We start from the raw sequence: 23,272 nt of genomic DNA on the forward strand, positions 1-23,272 counted from the left end.
TATTCTTAGAAAAACAAGAGGGACCTCGCAGCAGTCGCTGCTCGGGCCTAACTAGAGCTGCGAGCAGCTATAAAGGGCCCTCGCAGCCCGGGCCAAGTTGGGGTTCTTGCACGTTGGGGGTACTGGCACATTAGGAGCAAAATTTCTTTGAACATGCATGATAAACCTTTACATGTGGATTTTTGCCAGGTGTGATGTGTGTGTCAAGCTCAATGGATTTTGGTGATTGTTAAGATCTGCAAAAATCAGCGTCCTTTTTTATTTTTAGGGAATGAGTTGACCTGATTGATATTTTTTGCAAAAGTATATATACCCATCATCACTCATACTCATTGCACGATGTTGCTTTTATTGTCCATAGAGGCTATCATAAATAAATAAAACAAAATAAAAAAGTACATATGTTTGGATCGGTCTGATACCAGTGAACTTCTTGAGTAGTGGAAAGTAAAAGAATATTCATAAATGACTTCGTTATAACACTTACAATGAGTTCACAAATTTTGTACAAAATACCTTAAGTGGGGTTGGGTTTTTTTATGCCTCAAGTACTAGGTGGCGCTGTATTTTATAACTGAATTTTATCATAGAGATACCCTTCAGGCCTTGACTATAAATATACATGTCAAGTTTGGGATTTTTGAAGGATGTACCGGGGAGTTATTAAGCATATCATTCATTCACGATACTGCTTTTAACGTCCATAGAGGCTATCAAAATTAAATAAAACTAAATAAAAAATACGTATGTTTGGATAGGTCTGATGCCAGTGAACATTTTGCGTGGTGGAAAGTAAAAGAATATTCATAAATGACTTAGTTATCACACTGAGAATGAGTTTACAATTTTTGTAAAAATACCGTAAGTGGGGTATTTTTTTTTTTTCTGCCTCAAGGGCTAGGTGGCGCTGCATATATAACTGAATGTTGTCCATAGAGATACCTTCAGGCCTTGACGATAAACATACATGTCAAGTTTGGGATTTTTTGGAGCATGTACCGGGGAGTTATTAAAGGGATCGTTCGGCTTTTTTAACATGAATCTCAATTTCATCCTCACCTCCCGTGTGTGCGATCACCACTGACTTACCCCTGACAGCGTTCGGTGACACCACTTCTGTTCCGGCGTTGGACGAGAGGAAAATAGTCCAGCAAGCTGGCTGGGGTGTTGGAAATAAAGCGTTTTTCTTCTAAAAACTATTTCTTTTCAAAAGTGTGATACATTTCCATCACAATACTCCTTTCCTGAAAAAAGTCAGACGCCATTACCGCCAGCCACTACTTTTCTGTTCGTTCGTATCACTGCAAGGCAATATTTGATGCCCCGCCCCCGTCATATAGTATTTCAAAAAGTCAAGATTTTTTGCCCAGTTGTTGTCTCGGGTCTTGAGATGATACATGGCAAGTTTGAAGTCAACTGGCTGAAAAATATTTGCAAAGGGGGTAAAAGTATGACCACAGTGAATGTACCAAAATGGGCCAAAATAGGACATTCAAAAATTCATAGGTCACTTCCTGTACATTTTAGGAAATGGCTTCCACTGACTTTTTTGTGCGTCTCGGGGTGCTACACGTGCCTGCCAATTTTCGTAGCTCTAGCTCAAACGGGCCGGGATTGGTTTTTATTTTTCTGCGCTAGGTGGCACTATAGAGTCGCTTTGTTGTGACAACTACATAATATAAAATTTTTCGCCGGGCCCGAAGAGACCGCATTTTTGAGGGCCTAAACATTTACAAAAACTCACCAAACTTTGCAATCGTTTACGGAGAAGATGAAGAAGAAGAATTCTTACAAAAACAAGAGGGACTTCGCAGCGGTCGCTGCTCGGGCACTAATAATAATAATTTTTACAAAAACAATAGGGACCCTCGCAGCGGTCGCTGCTCGGGCCCTAATAATAATAATAATAATTCGAACGAAAAACAATAGGGACTTCGCAGCGGTAGCTGCTTGGGCCCTAATAATAATAATAATAATAATAATGATAATAATAATAATTTTTACAAAAACAGTAGGGACCTCGCTGCGCTCGCTGCTCGGGCCCTAATAATAATAATTTTTACAAAAACAATAGGGTCCTCGCAGCGGTCGCTGCTCGGGCCCTAATAATAATAATAATACAGTGGTACCTCTACTTAGGAAATTAATTGGTTCTGGAAGAAAGTTCTTAAGTAGAAAAATTTGTAAGTAGAGACGCATTTTCCATGTAAATGCCCTAATCCGTTTCAAGCCTCCCAAATTTCAGACATAAATTTTTTATAAAGCATAATAATGCATCAAAACATAACAAATACACGTTACAATTAGATTATTGCACAATAAATGAATATTTGTATTTTTTTTTAACAATCCTTAGTTAATGTCCAATGCAAACATAATCTTAGTAAGCAAATGCCCGACTGGTGAACACTTTTTCTGGGCGATTCTTTTAAACAAATTCTGAAACTTCATGGAAACTTCTGGTATGGCGAGGCATTTAAAAAAAAAAAAAGGCCCGTCTCGTCGCAATTAAAAACTTACTGTGTCTTCATCAATCACCAATTGTTTGAATTTTTGCACAAATCGGAACACCTCATGGGCCGCGGGATGAATGATGAGGACGCTGTATAGACACCGATCTAGTATACGCTCATACCTATGGTAGAGGTTCCTCTTAGCCAATTGGATGCCAGAAACATGCACAAACACCGATCTAGTATACGCTCATAGATACCTATGGTATAGGTTCCTCTTAGCCAATGGGATGCCAGAACGATGCACAAACACCGATCTATTATTTACGCTCATAGGTACCTATGGTACGAAATAGCCATAGCCGAAAGTATGTTGCGTTCGGTAATGTATTTTAACCTTTCGTATCTAGAAATTTCTTTCGTAACAAGAGGCAATATTTTCCCGTTGAGGAGTTTCGTAACTCGAAAATTTCGTATGAAGAGACGTTCGTAAGTAGAGGTTCTACTGTAATTTTTACAAAAACAATAGGGACCTCGCAGCGGTCGCTGCTCGGGCCCTAATAATAAAAATAATAATTTTTACAAAAACAATAGGGACCTCGCAGCGGTCGCTGCTCGGGCCCTAACAATGGTTCAACGCACTGTAATGGATAAAACAACCTTGTACAACAATGTTTCTTCACGTTCTGTGACTTCTGTCTTTGGAACAGAATCAACAAACAACCATTATGTTTATCAGCCTGTGTTCAAAACAGAACCAACTAATACACAGTATATTCCTCAACAACCCATCTCAAATTCAAATTCAAATGCAAATAGATCTGATGTGGGAAATGATGATGATCATGGCATTATGAGGTTGCTAAACAAAATATCTCTGTTGCAATGCATCGCATCTCTACCAAAGCGAGAGATCACAGTATTTGATGGAGAACCATTACAATATCACACATTCATGAAGGCATTTGAAAATTGAGTGGAAACAAATACAACTAGCAACAATTCAAATTGTCTACACTATTTGGAACAGCATACTAAAGGACATGGAAAACAACTTGTGAGGAGCTGTCAATACATACACCCAGACTGGATATTCAAAAGCCAAACTATTTCTGAAAAAAGCATATTGGTAGTTATCAACAAAAGGTTGCTTTTTGTTACATGAATAAAGCATTAAGAAAAGTGCATGCAAGAACATCAACAATACAAGAACCCATGAATTGGAACATACAAAATACCCCCCTTTTTTTATGGAGGGCAAACGCATTAAAATTGAACACCACAGGCGATATTGGATACGATATTGGCGAATTGTCGGCTGCGTGACGTCACTTCCCGTGGCAATTTGACTGCACGCACGGATTATTATTTTTTTTCACTCACTCACTCACTCACTCACTCACTCACTCACTCACTCACTCACAGAAGCTTACATGTGTGAATGAGTGAGTGAAAAACAAATCCGTGCCTGCTGTCAAATTGCCGCGGGAGTGACGTCACGCAGCCGACAAATTCGCCCCGGCCCCATTTGCGCCACCCCCCCGCTCTGCGATTGGCTGGAGGGCTATAAAACTGTCTTTCCACAGAAACGTCCCGCATTGTCGCAAAATGATTTCCTGTTCAAAGTGTAGCCTGAAACATCCGACTTTACAGAGAGAAGGATTCAGAGCATGGTAAAAACGTTGATTTTCGCATTCTAAAATGGTATGTGTTATGTCTGTATGTGTTATGATAGACGCAGGTCGTGCTGCGACAGGCTTGGTTGGAACACATCAGGCCAGTTCTGGTTATTAATAAAATCGACCGACTTATCATGGAGCTGAAACTTACCCCTCAGGAGGCTTATGCCCACTTGCAAAAGATCATGGAACAGGTGAAGATCTCGCAATTTTACACCTTAGACACGAGTCGAGTACTTTTATGCCATTATGTGTTTTATTTTAGGTGAATGCTGTCACAGGAACCTTGTTCACGTCCAGAGTGATGGAGGAGCAAGCAGAGAAAACCAAAGAGGAAAAAGGGAGTGAAGCGCCGCCTGAAAGTCAAGTGTATGACTGGAGTGCAGGGCTTGCTGAGGCAGATGACTCTCATCTGTACTTCTCTCCTGACCAAGGAAATGTGGTCTTTGCGAGTGCTCTTGATGGATGGGGCTTCAGGTGAGGATGGTCTATTTTTCAATAATCTCTCTCAGGCAGACTTATTCATCACTATTATTTTGATGATAATTGAAATTTATTGGTACCAAACAAGAAAATGTTAAAACACTGAAAAATATTAAAACTAATACAATTATTTGAAACACTTGAATAATGCAAGTTCTTTTTGGACCAAACAGAATTTATAAATATTAGGGCTGAACGATTATGGAAAATAATCTAATTGCGATTTTTTTTTTTTTTTCAAAAAAATGCGATTGCGATATCATGTACGATTGTTTTTTTTTTTTTCTTCAAGGTCCTTTTAAATGATTTTTTTTTTTCAACCCAACAAAAAGTTAATTATAATGAACAATATCAGATCTATTATATATTACAGGATCTTACGATAAAGGCAAATGAAGCCTTTTAATATATTTTTTTTCTACAATTTACCCCTCAACATACCCAATTTTTCATGCTGCATGAAACATACATGTAAACACTGTATTTATAAATAAATAAATTCAGTATACATATTTTAAAAATTAAACTTAGCGATCTTCAGTCAGTAAACTCACACATGCTAAAGTGTAGACAAAGTAAAATCATACCTGCTTATATGACGTTACAACTCTGATTTCATTTAAAAAACATCTAGTTTCCCATGGTCCGTAAAGGCAACACAGGACTTGTTGTGGTAAGCTAACCGCGTTTGGAGTTGTTGTGCTCTGGCGTGGTTGCGGCCGACAGTCACATGCAAGTTGTCATTAAAGAGCTGTTGTGTTTGTTCGCTGCTTGGCCTATTTAGTTCACCAGCACTACAATACATGTACATTAAAAGACGCTACGACGACGGCAGCGGCGGCGGCATCTAAACGGTGAGTAATGACAACCAATAATTTCGTCCATCCTAATTTTCATTCATGAAATCGAACGACACAACATATGGCCACATATACACCTATTTAGCCTCAAAATAAATATAGGACAACTCAAATTTATCAGTCGCCGCCGCCGCACACTTACGTTGGGTGTACAGTACTCAGTTTACAAAACGCACGACACTACGGCAGCCGAAAAGTCATCTCAAAATGGTGAAGTGTTGTTTTAAAACCAAGCTCAAACAGAATAAACAAGTGAGACACTCGTCTCAAGGTCTCATGAGACAAAAAAACTCACCAAAATTACGTCTGCGGAGACTTCCGGATAGTCGAACAAGATGGACGCATAACTGCGAGCTCCCGATTGTCGGTTTACTGAAGTACCTCCAATTAAGGAAAATTGACACAATTGTTGGCTCACATAGAATATGAAAGGAGGGAAACAGAATCGGAGTCATAGGGTCGGAAAGAAGTTAAGTCAAGTAGGTGAAAACAGCGAACTCAGCGGTGACGACGAAGAGGCTAATGAGGCTAACGGGGCGGAAGCTAACATGGCTACTCAAGACGTAATGCTTCGAAGCTTCTCACTTCTTACCCAGGAGTTTAAGGACTTCCAAGCAGACTTGAAACAAAACCTCGTTGACTTCAAGACTGATGTTAAGCGGGCGATGAAAGACGACCTTGCCGAATTCAAGAATGATGTTTTGAGAGAGCTACAGAGCCATAACGCTAGCATTGCGGAGGCGCAGTCTCGCATTGTCGAGTTAGAGTCGGCTTGTCAATCAATGAAAGATACGCTGATCGTGGTGGTGAAAGAAAACAATGACATGCAAAAGAAAATTGTTGATTTGGAAGGCCGCTCTCGAAGGAACAATCTGCGAATTTACGGGGTACCGGAAGAGACAGAAGGAACATCGATGATTGACTTTGTGAGTGCTTTGCTTAAAAAGAATCTCGCTTTGCCGCATGACATGGAGCTCCAGATACAGCGGGCACATCGAGCACTTGGACCTAAGCCAAATACACCAACGGCTTCTCGATCGATCATTGTCAACTTCCTACAGTTCTACGTTAAGGAAACGGTCCTCAAAGAAGCATGGCGGAAAAAGATTGAAGTCAACGGCAGGCGGATTTACTTCGACAACGATTACACGGCAGACGTCATGGGAAAGCGGAAGGCATATGGCCCGATAAAAGCAGCGTTGAAGCAAAAGGGCGTTCGCTTTCAAACGCCGTACACGAAGATGAGAGTGTATTGGGATACGGGACTTCGAATCTACGAAAGTGCGGACGAGGTCGCCACGGATTTGGCCGAACGTGGCATCGAGGTGACAACAACTGCAAGAGACGGGACGGCTGCGAGGGAGAGCAACGCGGTGGCTCTTGAGGAAGGCTTGAAGGAGACGTCTTCATGGAAGCGGTCTGCCGCGCGGGTTACAACAGGACAGCGTGCCAAAGAGAAGCTCACCGAGTTCAGACGCAAGCAACAACCATAGTTTCTGATAATGGATAAGTAGAACACCTTTTTATTCATGTTTGTATACTGGGTTATAGCTTTGGGTGGCTCAAGGGGCTAATGTTAGTGTTGTTGGTGATACATATTCTAAGTTTAAATAGTATATTTGTGTTTTTTGTTTTTTCAAAGGTTCATAATGTTTTTGAAAGGTTATAATGTTTATGTCCCATGGCCACCCACGCAATGTAAGACCTTATGACGAAATCTTTTATTTATTTATTTTTTATTTCTTTAAGTAAACCGATAGAGGGGATTGCATGTGGAGAGTTTATGTTGGACTTTTCTAGTCAGTCTCCGGTTTTGGGGAATACTAGGGGGGGTCCCCTCAGGCTTGAGGTATCTTGCCCCCCTCCCACCAACAGGGTGGCGGAATACACCCTTGTTTTGTGGAGTCACAAGTTTTGATGTTTTGCAAATGTTTAAATGTTTATGTGTTTTTTCTGTTTTGGGGCCTGGACTGCAATTTAAAGTGTTGGTGAGATATGACGAGGAATAATATTAGAATATTGTCGTTGAATGTGAATGGTCTAAATAATCCTGTCAAGCGACGTAAAGTCATGACAAAGCTACGAAAAGACAACGCCCCTGTTGTGTTTCTCCAAGAAACTCATTTGTCTGAACAGGAGAATGAAAAGCTGAAAAAGTTTGGTTATCAGTATGTATTCTATAGCGTCTGTCAACAAGGTTGTCGGAGAGGTGTGACTATGCTTATTTCTAACTTGGTCAGATTTGAATGTATTAAAAATATTTGTGATAAGGAAGGAAGATTTAACATTGTGGTAGGAAGACTGGAAAACACAACTGTGACCTTAGTTAATGTATATGCTCCGCCAATGGCAAACATTAGTTTTTTTAAGGCCTTGTTTGACAGGATTATTTTGGAGATGGAGGGAATGCTTATTTGTGGGGGTGATTTCAATATGGTGTTGAATAGCAAGGTAGATACAACCAATAAAAAAAGAAATTCCACTTGCGTTACTAAACGACTTAAACCCATATTGAAAGAATTTGGTATTGTGGACGTATGGAGGGAGTTGCACCCCTCCAGGAAAGACTATACCCACTATTCAATACCTAATAAGAGTTATGCTAGAATTGATTATTTCTTTACTCTTATGTGTGATTTGTATAGAATACAATTGTGCGAAATTGGTGTGGCTGATTTATCAGATCACTGTGAAATGCACCTTGAAGTCGAATTAAAACTAGAAAAGCGAAATACATCATGGAGGCTGAACGTTGGACTGTTAAACAATAAGTCGTTTGCAGAAGACGCCAAAAAAGACATTGATATTTACGTAGAAGAGAATGATAATGGTGAGGTCAACTCAAATATTTTGTGGGATGCTCTTAAGGCGGTTGTGAGGGGTAAGTTCATTGCTCGTACGACAGCTCTTAAGAGGCAGAAAGAGGACTATTTTAAGAGGGAAAGGGAAAAGTTACTTGATATTGAACAACAACACAAAAACACACGGGATCCTGGACTTTTGTCTAAAATTCAGGAATGTAGGGATAATTTGGATAGAATGTATAGTATGGAGGTGGAAAAGAAACTCAGGTTTTTGAAACAATCATATTATGAATCTGGATCGAAGGCCACAAAGCTATTGGCCAGAAGACTAAAAAAACAACAAGCAGACAGGTTGATTTGTAAAATTAGGGACCCAGAAACCAATACCTTGACATATAATCCGAAGGAAATTAAAACTGTCTTCTGTAATTACTATAAAGAGTTATACAGCCAACCTGAGTCGGCAACTACTGACCAGATGAAAGCTTTTCTTGACACACTAGATCTCCCTTCAATAGGAACGTCACAGAATAAGATTTTAACATCGCCTATTTCTAGAGTAGAAATAGAGAAGGCCATTAAAAAACTCAAGCCAAACAAGTCACCTGGAGGAGATGGGCTGCCTTCTGAATGGTATAAGAAATTTGCAGCACAACTTGTGCCCCTACTTGAATCCTCATTTAATTATACTCTTGAACATGGGGTAATACCACCATCTTGGAATGAGGCCTTGATATCAGTTATTCCCAAGGGCAAAGATACAGAAACATGCTCAGGTTATAGACCAATTTCAGTACTAAATGTGGACTATAAGATATATACTTCAATTATTGCTAAACGATTTGAACATATTATGGGTGATATTATTGATGAGGACCAGACGGGATTCATTAGAGGGCGCCAAACTCATGACAATATAAGGAGAACGATACATATAATTGATTATATTGTGCGTAACAATTTAACGGCAGCACTGATAAGTCTTGATGCCGAAAAGGCTTTTGATAGTGTTAATTGGGCCTTCTTATTTCAGGTTTTGAAGAGGTTTGGATTAAACGATAAGGCACTTCGATGTGTTAAAGCACTATACGGAAAACCTACTGCACGTATAAAAATAAACGGCAGCCTGACTGATACCATACAGCTACAGCGGTCTACTAGGCAGGGTTGCTGTCTTTCACCAACCCTTTTTGCGATCTTTATTGAACCCCTGGCACAACTAATTAGACAAAATAAGGAGTTGAAGGGGATACAGATTGGCGGAGAGAAACACATAGTGGGTCTCTTTGCTGATGATGTTATTTGTTACTTGGAGGATCCGAACTCATGTTTACCAATACTGATTAAGAATTTGCAATTATATGGTTTCTATTCTGGCTACAAACTTAATTTAAAGAAGACACAAATTCTGACATTTAAGTATCACCCAACTGTAGACATACAAAGGGGATATAGTTTTAAGTGGGGAGCCAAAGACCTGAAATATCTCGGGGTTACTTTAACGAAACGATTGGATGAACTATACGGTGCAAATTACAACAAGATGGACGAAAACATTAGAAATGATATTGTGAGGTGGGAAGTTCTTGGGCTAGATTTTAGCTCCAGGATTGAGGTTATAAAAATGAACGTACTCCCGAGAATCCTTTATTTATTCCAAGCCTTACCTATTAATATTCCTGACAGACAGTTCCAAAATTGGAACAAAGTTATCTCAAGATTTGTATGGAATAACCAAAAACCAAGAGTTAAACTTGAAACGCTTCAGGCGAGGAAAGACAAAGGAGGAATGGCATTACCTAATTTTAGGGAATATTTCCATGCCGCACAGATGAGAGCGGTGGTCAATTGGTGTGATGAGACCTCTACATCAAAATGGAAAAACTTGGAACGTACTGTTCATGGAAGGGAGATTCAAAGCCTCCTTGCAGGTGGTAGGATGGAACTGGGTGACGATAAAGTTATGGGTACCGTGACACGCTTTACATTGGAACTATGGTTTAAGTTGATAAAGAAATTAAATGTAGAAGATGATATTTGTATACTAAGGTGGATAGCATATGATAAACGGTTTGTCCCTAATAGTTTCGATAAGTCATTTCTACAATGGATCCCAAGGGGTATAACTGCATTATGTACTATTGTGAAGAAGGGGGTACTTATGCATTTTCAAGACATGCAAGAAAAGTATAGTTTGGGTAAACATGACTTCTTTAGATATTTACAGTTGAGGGACTACTACGAGAAGGAAATAAAAGACAGGTTACGGTTGGAGCCTCATGGATTTATTCTAACCGTTGCGGGGGCTTACACCTCGAGGCCCAAAAAGATTGTATCCACACTGTATCGCAACTTGACGGAGGGTAGGGGGGAGACTATGTACATCAAACAGAGATGGGAGAAGGAACTTCAAATTAACATTACAGAATGTGAATGGTTAAGTATGATAAAAACACAGGGCTCCACTACGTCCTCTCGTGTGTGGAGAGAGCACTGTTGGAAGAACATCATTAGGTTTTTTATTACACCTAAAATTAAATATAAATGTCTCAAGGTAGTGCAGCCATGTTGGCGCCGATGTGGTGCAATCAACGTGGGCCACGCACATGTGTTTTGGCTATGCCCAAAGGTGGTGTCTTTTTGGGAAAATGTGTCTAATGCCATTAAGGAGATTCTGGGCTATAATATAATATTTTCATGTGAGGTACTGTATCTAGGCTGCTTGTCAGCAGGTTCTGTATTAAAGGAAGATGGGTACCTTCTTAAGATAATGATGGCTGCGTGTAAAAAGGCCATCACAAAGAAGTGGCTCAGCCCTGGACCCCCGACACTTGAGGACTGGTTCAAAATAGTGGGCCTGATATACGACATGGAACTACTCACACATAGGTTAAGAATGGAAGAAGTCGTTTGCCATGAGAAATGGATGAAGTGGACATTGTTTATGCAACGACAAAGAATGGACAAACAGATCACACCACTGAACTGATTGAGCTGGTTAAATATTTAGGATGATTCCAGAGCCCTTGTTACGTCTTTTCGTTTTATTTTATTTTTTTATTTTTTTGTGTATGTTTTGTTTTGTTCTTAATGATTGTTATATTTGAAAACTGTTGAGGAAAAATAAAGTATAAAAAAAAAAAAATAAAAAAAAAATTACGTCTGCACTTACGGCGTTAGGCTTCAGGTACAGCGGTGGTGACGTTCCTGCTATCCCCTTTTCCTCCTTCCTCTCTGTTTCAATGAGTATTTAAATTGCGGCTTTCTACGATTACGTAATTGTGCCTTGTCAAACTGCGGTTTAACCGAAAATGCAATTAATCGTTCAGCCCTAATAAATATGTATATTTGTTAGCAAAAAAGGCGCGGCAAATGAGAAAGAATGGACTTATCGAAAGTACGTGGACAAAAGACTGACAAATTTTTTATTCAAACTAAAGATAACTCTGACAAAAAGCAATCATCGTGAAAAGAGTGGAAGAATTGGCGGCGCTTGAGAGACATCAACAACAGTAACTGACAACATCACTAATTACCCTAAACTGGAGTTGTATATGATTACTTGCTGACATTGCCAAGGCTAACTCTTGTTTATACACCTCCATTAATAATGTGTACTGCTGTTCCCGTATGAATCAAAATATTGTCTGGCTCTAATTCCGTTTGGACATTTGTTGTAACAGTCAAGGCTACATGATAAGGCTGTATTGTGGCTACAATGAATCTGCTGTCAATACGCAAAATGGGGTTAGTGGTCTGGCTCCTGGAATGCGGCTGGCCTGGGCTGCCCTGCTGGGTGAGCTGGCCTTGGTAGTGCTCAGGAGTCCTCTATCAAGAACTACAAGTAGCTGGCAACAGTGGTGGCTAAGCTTACAAGAATCGAGGCAATATTGCTTGAAAGCAATGGGCACAATGCAAGCCGATCTACTCTTCTGGAAGCCACAACGTGTAAAAGCTGATCGGAGGTCAGCGAAGATGCTACTGGTGAACAAGAAAAAATGCGCTTGCCTTGGCTGCTCGCCTGGCGGGTTGGGCCTGCTGCTGGCGTCTGGGGACCGATTCACCAGTTCCAAATGACTGGGACTGGCCGCAATCTACACACGGACATTCAAAATGAACTGAGCGAACAGTCTCTGGGATAGTCTGGGATGGATGCCTAACGATATGAATTAATAACTATTCTAAACAATGTATATGACTAATGCGTTTTAGTAATGGATCGATGGGGACGGGTCTCGAATAAGCCATCGGCTTCTACCCGTCAGCCCTTCTTTCGGATGTCAATGTTGCAAATGATGTGATGTGATAGATGTAACCTGTAATGTGTCTGAATGGAAAAAATGACTAAAACAAACAAACAAAACAAACGGTAATGTTCTATACGCTCTTCAACCAACTTCAAGCCATGCTAAAGGATAGTGGCCGGATGCTCCGCCTCAACCACTGCTCATTGGACATAAGTGCATTTGCACTGATGTCCACCCATGACTAACACCCATCTGTACTCCATGGTAACGTTACACACGCTTGGACCACACAAACTGGTCCACCCTGTGTACGTGTCTGCTGTGGAATCAGTCCCGCTCCTCATTGGTCAAGATCTGCTGGCCGCTGCCCTCACTTTTGAAGCAAACCATTCAGCATCACAGCGGACTTTGAACTTGAAACCGTACTTGAAAACATCATCTCACAAACCCCACCAACACAGTGGTTGTTCTTCGCAATCTGCTTGGCGCGTTATTTCTGAGCAATTTTTTTGCCCACCATTGCAATGCAGTTCCTTCGCGACCCTGTCCTGCCATTCACTGCCCCCGCTTTCGCGCGTGCAGTATGTCTTTTGGACCACATGTTGTCAGCCTTTGTGCTCAACAACACTTATATGATTTCAATGAACTTGCAGTCCATTGATCTTCTCTTGCTTTTGCTCATTTTGTGGCTCACTGTCGCCACGTGCCTTCCTCGTTCGCCTGCTGACGGTTCACCTGTTCATGCCAAGACATTCGCTTTTGGTCGCCACCTCTTGCTTCCTGTTATGGGCTTTCTTCTTACTCCTCCACGGACCGCACACCTCTGCCGTTCGTGGCTCCACGTAGCCAAAGGGGGGGTCATGACATCATACGCCCATGACAGGCCACGCAGCAACAGGACTGGAGCAGCCAATCAGGTCCAACCTCCACGACCTCACTTCCTTGGTTACAATTGAGGGATGAACCTCGCCCATCTCTGTTGACCATCATCAGCAGGTACAAGATACACCTAACCCCCTAACCCTAACTCTTCCTGTGGCTCAGCCACAAGATGACTTGGAGCTTTTGGCTTCCACCCATCAGGCACCTATGGGTGCATTTGCCTTACCAACTGATGTAGGACACAAACGGTCCCACTCCAAACAGTGGTTCAGACACCCTGGCGCCTAATGGATAGCAAATGTTTGATGCTGTTGTGTATGACTGCGCTACTGACATATTTAAAATGGCTTGTGCCAAATCTAACCGCCACAATGCCATTGAGTAGCCAATTAAAGTTGCGCTTCACACATTTGCACACCCGCACTCATACTTATGACACCATGTGCGGAAATAAACATTCTAGGAAGTGTACAGTGACTCAAATGGACTTCAGCAGACTCCCCAAACGATTAAAGTGATTGGTAAGAAATCTGTTTTTAGCTACTGCTTCTATTAGCTTCTTATTTTTTCTTCAATATATTTGTATTTTAAACATTTTCAACTAATATAACACATAAACTTGCAGGATAACAGAACACCTTCTCAGACACAAAAGACAATTGTATTAAAAAAAAAAAAAAAAAAAGTTACTTTGTACATTATTGATACAATAACCGAAATTTTCTCCTGATCCCTCAAGTAGGTCAAGGCCTCCGGAAATCAATTTTGTACATCCTCTTCAATATCTGTCAAGTCAGTGTGTTGGGTAAAGAGCATAACTGGTCTCCAAATACTTTCAAACAAGTCCTTTTTCCTTTTTAGCAGATATGTGATGCATTACAATGCAAGTGTCGCCAATATTTGTTTAGTCCACTGTCCAACTTTTGGCCTTTTTTCGTTCTTCCAATGCAATGCAATCAACCTTTTTGCTTGTAATACACACATTCACGAATATCTGCTCATTTTTTTGGTAAACCTTATTGTTTGGGAAATAAGCCTAAAATTAGGAGTGAAGGTTCTAGTGGTCAATCCTTAAAGATAACATCTTTCACAACTTTCTTTCTTTCCATTCGCAATCATCATTCCCAGACACAATGGAATAAAGTTCCCTCTTCTTCCACACACTTTATACAAGTATCTGGAATATTTGGATTGTATCGGTTAAATTTTACAGGAGTAATGTATACACGCATTAGCCATTTGTATTGTAACAATCTTAATCGAGAATTAATATTTTGCTTATGAGTTTTTCTACAAACTGATTCCCATTATTCCAATGACAAATCCAGTTCTAAATCTTTCTTCCAAGCTTCTAATTTCAAGATTGAGTTATCTGAGGAATAGGACAACAATAATTTGTAAAATCCTGAGATGGCTCCCTTTTTAAAATTATTTTTACTCATCATTTCTTCTCGCTTTGAGATGGGAGGTTTTGTTAGATTGTTTTGCTTCGCTCCAATATAACTTCGAAGTTGCAAAAATATTTCCCCTGTATATTGGATTTAAACATAAACATTAGGGGTGGGTGATATGGCCTAAAAATTATATCACGATATTGCAAAGAAATTTGCAGTGACGATGTTTTTGAATTTCTGAACAATATATTTGTGATTGACACCTTGGAATAATAGCACTTTTTTTGCAGCAACAATATTTAAGCCACCTTTTTTTCCACAATTGAAATGTAAACAAAGTGCAAATATACAAACTGTAATGGAATAAAATGGAAATAAAAACAAAACAGGCCAGGTAAATGTTTCCCTTGCGAATTGTAAAACTGCTTAAAGCACATTTGCTTAGCAAATACAATGAAAGTAGTCAGTGGCAAATTGCATGAGTCAAAAAAGTCCATTATTTTCTCTAGGGATGCACGATATTTATCGGACCGATACAATATCGGCCGATATGGGAAAATATGACGTCATTTTTGATCGGCCCGATGTGTATAATTTAGCCGATACAGAGGTCCGATATATCTATTAAAGTCTGTACACTGTTTGGAACGTGAGGACCCTACAATACACCAAGTCGCGCTGCTTACGTCTTGTATAGACCATGTCACGCTGATTACATCATCAAACATGCCTCTCGCTCTTGTAGACCGGCATCTCCAAAAAAAAAAAAAAAAAAAAAAAAAAAAGAAAACGGCTTAACCGAAGCTTGGTCCGCACCACACTACTGTCTACTAGACTAGCACGTAGCAATCAACATGTCCTCCTCACCAATGTGGTGTTTTTTCTCCATGGCAGAAGATCAAAACATTTTCAGCAAGGATTTGAAGAGGGGGAAAGAAGGCTTTTGCTCACCTGGAAATCCATCATCATGGCAGCGCCGTTTTGAACGAACTTGAAGGAGGCACAGAGGCAGCAGTAATGTTGCTAGGCTAACGGCGCTAAGCTAACAAGCCAGCAGCAACAAATCTAAAGGCGGAATGACAATTACCACCCAGACGACTTTTGGCAAGCACAGAGGAGAGAAAGCTGAGCAGAGCCGTTTTGAACGAACTTGAATGAGGCACAGCTGTAGCAGCTAATGTTGCTAGGCTAACGGCGCTAAGTTAACAAGCCAGCAACAGCAAATCTAAAGCCATTAACACCAAAGTTATGGCTATCATAGCGCTAGACAAGCAGCTGCTTTTTTTGTGTGTTTTTTTTGTTTTTTTTGTTTGTTTTTTTTGTAGCTGACCCGTTTTTTTACAAGTTAATAGCACATTTGGAGCCACGTTGCATCTTCCAAAGTGGTCACAGCTTGATTGACAAGAATGGACTAACACTACATGTAACGTAAGGATGCGCATCATATGTTATTTTATGTTTAACTTTTAAATCCAAGCCAAGCAGTGAACTAACTATTTAATGCCAGTTACTGTTGGCTGTAACCAAGCCACAACACAACACGCGAATGTGAGCAGCTTATTTATTTATTAGTTTCCAGTCTGTGTTTCCCTCACGGGACCACGGGAAACAACACAACCACCCACGCACCCACAAGGGTTACTGCAATACCAATTTTGTCTATTTACTTGATTTAAAAAAAATTTAAATTAAGGTTGAACGTTCACCTACCTCATCCTCATGTACTATTGCACTTAGGGTTGAATAAATGCATTCCTATTGCATAATGCATACATACATGAATGTTTTGTTTTTCCAGATAAACCAGTTGTAGTTCTGTATTCATTTAAAAACTGACTTTTTATTTTGTGTAATTATCTGTTAGCGATTTCATATAGAAAATACACATTTGAAAGAGACACATTTGTTTGCTGTCATAATTAGAGCTACTAAAACATCAGTTTTTCCATTCCTGGATGAACAAATTGCAGATTATATGAAGGCTATATTAAATATAAAAAAACAAATGTATCGGTTATCGGTATCGACCAGACAAAGCAGGAAATTATCGGTTATCGGTATCGGTTGAAATTTTTCATATCATGCATCACACGTGGTTGATTCTCGTGTTGTAAAGGGGGTTCGCCAATGACACGGTAGCAGCCAGTTTGTGGCGTCATGCTTTGTACATCGCAGGTAGGGGTGTCCCGATACACCTTTTTCCACTTTCGATCCGATACCGATATTTCAGCCTCAAGTACTGTCCGATACCGATATCAGTCCGATACCATATCAGTAGGGGTGTCCCGATGCAACGCTTTCTACTTCCGATCCAATATTGATATTTTAGCTTAGAGTACTGTAAATTAACAATATCAGTCCGATACCATATCAGCAGGAATGATACGTTTGTTTTAGTATGAAATGTTAGAAGAAACTTGATCAAGTGATATTTAAATAAGGAATAATCAGCACCTTAAGTATGAGAAAATATGACCCGTTTATTCCTAAATTTGGATTACCTAACTGCAACAATAAGTATGTCGTGCATTTTAATAAAAAAAAATACAAAATAAAGGACCCTGAGAAATAACCCAAATAAAGTAAACAAAAACAAATTGTACTCTTTGAAGTTCAACATATTTTATATATATGTGTGTATACACTCAGTGTATGGTCACTCTGGCAGCGGGTGGGACAAAAAAAATATAACCAACACAATATTGGCCACCCTCACTGCTCAACGTGTCCCAAGCTCCAATTTAAAATAAATAAAAATGAATATGTAACTATAATAAAAGTAGAAAAACAGTTAATTTCACTATTCCTCCATCTTCCCTTTCTGCAGACCAAGCATAATGTGGAGATTCTTTTTTAAGAAGATGAGCATTTCAGCATGCCGCCCCGTCAGCTTGCTTCTATACTATGCTCCTCTATGATAAATGAAGTTGCTCTGAGCTCCAGATGTCCGTGGTGAAGCTAACAGCGTTAGCATTTGCCACATAAGCCGCTATACACCTTTGAATGTCACCATGCATCCGCGGTATAGTTTTATCTACAAAATAGTGGCGGCTCGAAATAACGTCGCGAGGCTTGAACTGCTCAATTACATTTAAAGCCGACAGTACTAACGATTGACAGGCTGGCCATCAAGCACAATAAATTAAGCGATCTTTTCAGTGATACTTACGTGAAGCCTTTTTGCCGTCCCGTGGGAGTTTTACGGTGTGAAAATGATTCCGAGAGCGTTGACTGTCTGATTATTCGCCTCGGTTCTCTTCTCAAAATCCTCATCCTCTCGTTTGTGATACTTTTTCAATTGCTTGATGAGGTTGGTTAGATTAAACTTCTCCCTTTCTTTTCCACCACGGGGAACTTCTGCTTTTGACAAATGTTGCTGTCCGCTGTCTTTTTCTTTTTTCAATGAAAAATACTCCCACACTGTTGACATTCTCTCTTCCTCGGTTAGCTAAAAGCTAATTCACATGCATGCTTGTTTGTTTGATCACGTGAGCGCTGGATGCTCGGCGCAGACGCTACTGGATAGAAAATCAGGAGCGGAAGCTGGAACGGGCTGTTTATATATGTGTGAAAATATCGTATATTTTTTGACATGGACAGAAAAAATCCGATACTGGTTTTTTGGCTGATATCGGACACAGATCCGATATCAGTATCGGATCGGGACACCCCTAATCGCAGGCAAGTGTATTGTTAAAAAATGTTTTCTCCCTGTGATTGTTTAGGCAGTGGTTATTTTTGCCACAACCGGCGGCAACCCTCTTCTTATTTTGCCGTGACTGTCTCTGATTGTTTAATCAGAGGAGCGAGAAAATGCCGTGATGTGCATGTTTACGCCACTATACGACAGCAAGGCACACACGCCGTCTCGTTGAGAGCACGTTAGCTTAGCGGTCGGTTAGCATCACAAACTCACGAAGGTACATGGGGCGGTGCAAATGAGAGATGTGACGCGCCGCGGCTTGTTTCGCCGTGAGATACGACAACAGGAGGGGGAGGAATTATCATTGTTGGTGTCTGCAGACATCCCGAGCTCAACATGTCAAGCTAACACTACTGGGACAAAACAAACAGGCAGGGTGGTGAACAATGAACTTGTCAGACCTGGGTTGGTATGTATTTCCTTTTTTGTTTTGTTTTTTTACATTTGTTGAACTGTGTACCAAAACAACAGAAGACATCACTATTGATATTAGCCAAAGCATCATTAGCACAGTGGTGGCCAGTTAATTGCGATGCTGAAACTTTTTTTTTGTGAGAGGACTTTTGCCATAATGTAAGTAGGCTGCGATAAGTGAAGTAAAGCAAAGCCCTTATCCGCTGTGTGCGGATGTCAATGAAGCGGCTGTGTCCAGAAGTGTGAACACACTGTACAGCTCTGGCAATGAAACGCTAGCGAGTAAAGCTCATCGAAACATTTTTTTTTTTTTTTATTTCCTTTATTTAACCAGGCAAGAAACTCATTGAAAGTAACAATCGCTAATCCAAGAGTGATCTGATCACAGGCTTACAAAGCCCCTAAGCTATTTGTGTGAATGTAACATTGTTAATTAGGGGGCTCGGTACTCTGTCCCCCTACCAGGTACGGGGTATTTCAAGTTTACATTCCCGACTTTCCACCAAGATATGAGGTATATGCCACGGAAGTGGCGGGACTGTTTTTGCACATCAGTTTGGTTACAGTTCGGTTTGCGACGTGTGGGCTGCGTCAAAAATACTTGTGCTTCCGACTTTGTACCCCTCGGTTGCGCGTTCGCAACCCGGACCGGAAACAAACTGTTGTGCAAAAACAGTCCCACCTCTTCCGTGGCATATACCCCGTTAGCTTGTCTGAACGGGGAGTGTGGACAATTATTTTTAGCTAGTCAGAATGGAAAGTGTGGACAGTCAATGGGGTATATGCCACGGAAGAAGTGGGGCTGTTTTTGCACATCAATTGTTTCCGGTTCCGTTTGCGACGTGTGGGCTATACTAAATACTGGTGCTTACGACTTTGTGCCCCTCCGACAGTTCCTTTCTCCATTGTTCACAACCGACAACTTCACAACCGACCGAAGACCCCTAAAAAAAAAAAGGGCGGGGGGTTGAGGGGTCTCACAAGAGGGTGCTACCATATTCTTCCAAGTTCAAGGCAAGAGTTGTTGGTGCATGCAACTGTCCAAAATCCAACACTTTCACCTCCTCCTTGGAACAGATAAAGTCCTTTGCATATATCCCCAGTTTTCAAAGCTTAGGGCACAGTGGTATTTTTATTTATTTTAAATACTTCTGACATAGCATGAATTACATCATTCCAGAATTGTTTTATCTTTAAACAGTCCCACATATAGTGAATAAGAGTTCCTTTATATTATTGGCATTTAATACATGTATCAGGGATATTGCCTGACATAAGTTTAAGTTTTTCAGGTGTCATATAAACTCTTGTAGCGATAATTGGGTCGTCTTTTTGACGAATTAATAATCTGGACGTTACAGAGGTAAATTGTAATTACCTCGATAACCTCTAGGGGCACCACGTTGGCTTTGCTTTGGGTTAACAGGAGCAAACAACGACCAAAATCCTTTCTTCATCAGTCATTTATAGTCTAAAGTCGCCACACTCGATATTCAGTGGTTCGTTGTACGAACAAAAGAATAATAATCCACTCGGAAACACAGATGATTAGGCGGAATAGTGTTAATAAAACATGCATTTATTCACGATTGCTACACTACAGAATCAAAACACTGCCTATCTAACTATTCTACCGTCAGAAGAAAAGAAATAAAATAAATCTAATGAAAATAAGGAAGGAATGCGAATGAATAAGGAAACAGGAAAAGAGAAATTTGACCTGCCAGATCTGTGATATGTTTCAAACGTAAGTTGCACACAGGGATATGCCGAGTTGGGGAATCAAACGTGCACTTACGAGAATGGGTGCTGCGTCGAACAAGCAGAAATGGGCGGTCTTTTGAAAAAGGGGGAAAAATAGTCAATGTTCGTTCAAAAAGGCAAGAAAATCAAAAAGGGGCTATTCCACAGGTGAGCAAGGGAGCCGCTCGGGGGCTGACGTAGTTGCGCGGCTCGTCCCTTGATTGATCGGCGAGATGTTTCTCCGGTGGTTAGTTACCGGACAGCCTTGGACTCCTAGGTGTTGGAGCTCGGTCCGCTACGTGCCGGCGTACGGGGAAGGCCCGCCGTTGGAGGTGAGCTTGCACTGCGGCGGGGCGCCACCGAATAGCAGGTGAGATGCAGTGCGGCTTAGGTGCACACCCTTGGGTCCGGCGGTACGTTGCAAGTGTACCCCGGGGCCGCGGAGTTCGTTGCTGGCGGGCAGTCACCGATGGTGAAGGAAAAGGAAAAAAAAAGGATCTAGAGCTGCGAGCAGCTATAAAGGGGTACTTGCACATTGGGGTACTGGCACATTGGAAGCAGAATTTCTTTGAAAATGGCATGATAAACCATTACGTGGATTTTTTATTTTTTTTTTGCCAGGTGTGATGAGTGTGTCAAGCTCTATGGGTTTTGGTGATTGTTAAGATCTGCAAAAATCAGGGTCTTTTTTTTTTTTTTTTTTTTTTTTTTAGGCAGTGAGTTGCCCTGATTGGTATTTTTTGCAAAAGTACATATACACATAATCGCTCGTACTCATTGCACAATGTTGCTTTTATTGTCCATAGAGGCGATAAAAAAAAATGAAACTAAATTAAAAAAAAGTACATATGTTTGGACTGGTCTGATGCCAGTGAACATATTGAGTGGTGGAAAGTAAAAGAATATCCATAAATGACTTAGTTATCACACTTACAATGAGTTTACATTTTTGGTAAAAATACCGTAAGTGAGGCATTTTTTATTTTTTTGCCTCAAGGACTAAGTGGCGCTGTATTTATAACTGAATTTTGTCATAGATATACCTTCAGGCCTTGACTATAAATATACATTTCAAGTATGGGATTTTTTGGAGCATGTACCGTGGAGTTATTAAGCATATCCTTCATTCACGATATTGCTTTTAGTGTCCATAGAGGCTATCAAAAATCAATAAAACTAAATAACAAAATATGTATGTTTGGTTAGGTCTGATGCCAGTGAACATTTTGAGTGGTGGAAAGTACAAGAATATGACTTAGTTATAACACTTAGAATGAGTTTACATTTTTTGTAAAAATACCGTAAGTGGGGTATTTTTTTTTTCATGCCTCAAGGGCTAGGTGGCGCTGCATATATAACTGAATGTTGTCATAGAGATACCTTCAGGCCTTGACTATAAACATACATGTCAAGTGTGGGATTTTTTGGAGCATGTACCGTGGAGTTATTAAGCATATCCTTTTTCATTGCGAAACACAAATTTTGATGCCCCGCCCTCATCATATAGTATTCCGAAAAGTCAAGATTTTTCCGCCTGTCGTTAGCTCAGGTCTTGACATGGTCCAGGTCAAGTCTGAAGTCAGTCGGATGAAACGTGTAGGAGAAGTGGGCAAAAGTATGCCCCCTGTAAATGTGCAAAAATTGTCAAAAATGGGACATTCAAAAATTTGTAGCTCACTTCCTGTTCATTTTAGCATATAGGTCCAAGAGACTTTTTTTGTAGGTCTTGGGCTCCCTCATACACCTAAAAATTTCCAAAGATCTTGGTTAAACGTACAACCGGGGCTGCTTCGTTATAAATTTCTAGGGGGCGCTATTGAGTCATTTTTGTAAAAATAGCACAATCCACGATAAAATATTGCTCGTTTTGCCAGGCCAGATGTGTGCGCCAAGTTTCATGAGTTTCTGTGCATGTTTCGGCCCTCAAAATTGGCGTTGTTTTCTTGGCGAACAGCGCTTAGCCACGCCCACAGCGACTCACAAGCTTCGTGTTGTGACATCATGTAGGCCAAAACCCTCATCTGAGAAAATATGAGGTAGGTCCAGTTAACGTGGTTGGAGAAAAACATTGAAGAAAGATCGTAAGAAAAAAAATTGCCAATAGGTGGCGCTATCAGTACGATGAAATACAAGTTTGTAGATGTCTTAAGGGCTGGACTCTCATCAAATGTGTGAAATTTTGAGAAGATTGGACCATATAGGCCACGCCCTTTGTCAAAAATTTACAATATTTGGTGTGGGCCATGATCAACATGTTAAGGCGTTTCTGATCAATTTTCAAATGGCTCAGCACAGTAGCTAAAAACGTAAATTATGACATTTATTGTCACCACGAGGTGGCGCCATATGTATAACTGAATTTTATTAAATAGATGTTTTCAGGCCGTGACTATTAAGTTGCATGAGAAGTTTGAGATTTTTTTGGAGCTTGTACATGGGAGTTATTCAGCATTTTGTCTTTCTGGACAAATGAAATTTTAAAGGCAATATTTGATGCCCCGCCCCCGACATATAGTATTCCGAAAAGTCAAGATATATTGCCCAGTTGTTGTCTTGAGATGATACATGCCAAGTTTAAAGTCAATCGGAATAAAACTGTTCGCAAAGGGG

The 23,272-nt window shown here is 40.4% G+C and overlaps 1 protein-coding gene across 3 annotated transcripts in view; it reads left to right on the plus strand.

Moving 5' to 3' along the window:
- efl1 (elongation factor like GTPase 1) overlaps positions 1–23,272 on the plus strand; it is a 371,901-nt gene that overhangs the window by 91,195 nt on the left and 257,434 nt on the right. For all 3 annotated transcript variants that reach the window (XM_077518226.1, XM_077518227.1, XM_077518225.1), the window contains exons 6-7: positions 4,189–4,326; positions 4,398–4,609. In XM_077518226.1, coding sequence (XP_077374352.1) covers positions 4,189–4,326; positions 4,398–4,609 — 350 coding nt within the window. The remainder of the gene's footprint in view (positions 1–4,188; positions 4,327–4,397; positions 4,610–23,272) is intronic.

Source organism: Festucalex cinctus, chromosome 4 (assembly GCF_051991245.1).
Source record: "Festucalex cinctus isolate MCC-2025b chromosome 4, RoL_Fcin_1.0, whole genome shotgun sequence".
Taxonomy (NCBI): domain Eukaryota; kingdom Metazoa; phylum Chordata; class Actinopteri; order Syngnathiformes; family Syngnathidae; genus Festucalex; species Festucalex cinctus.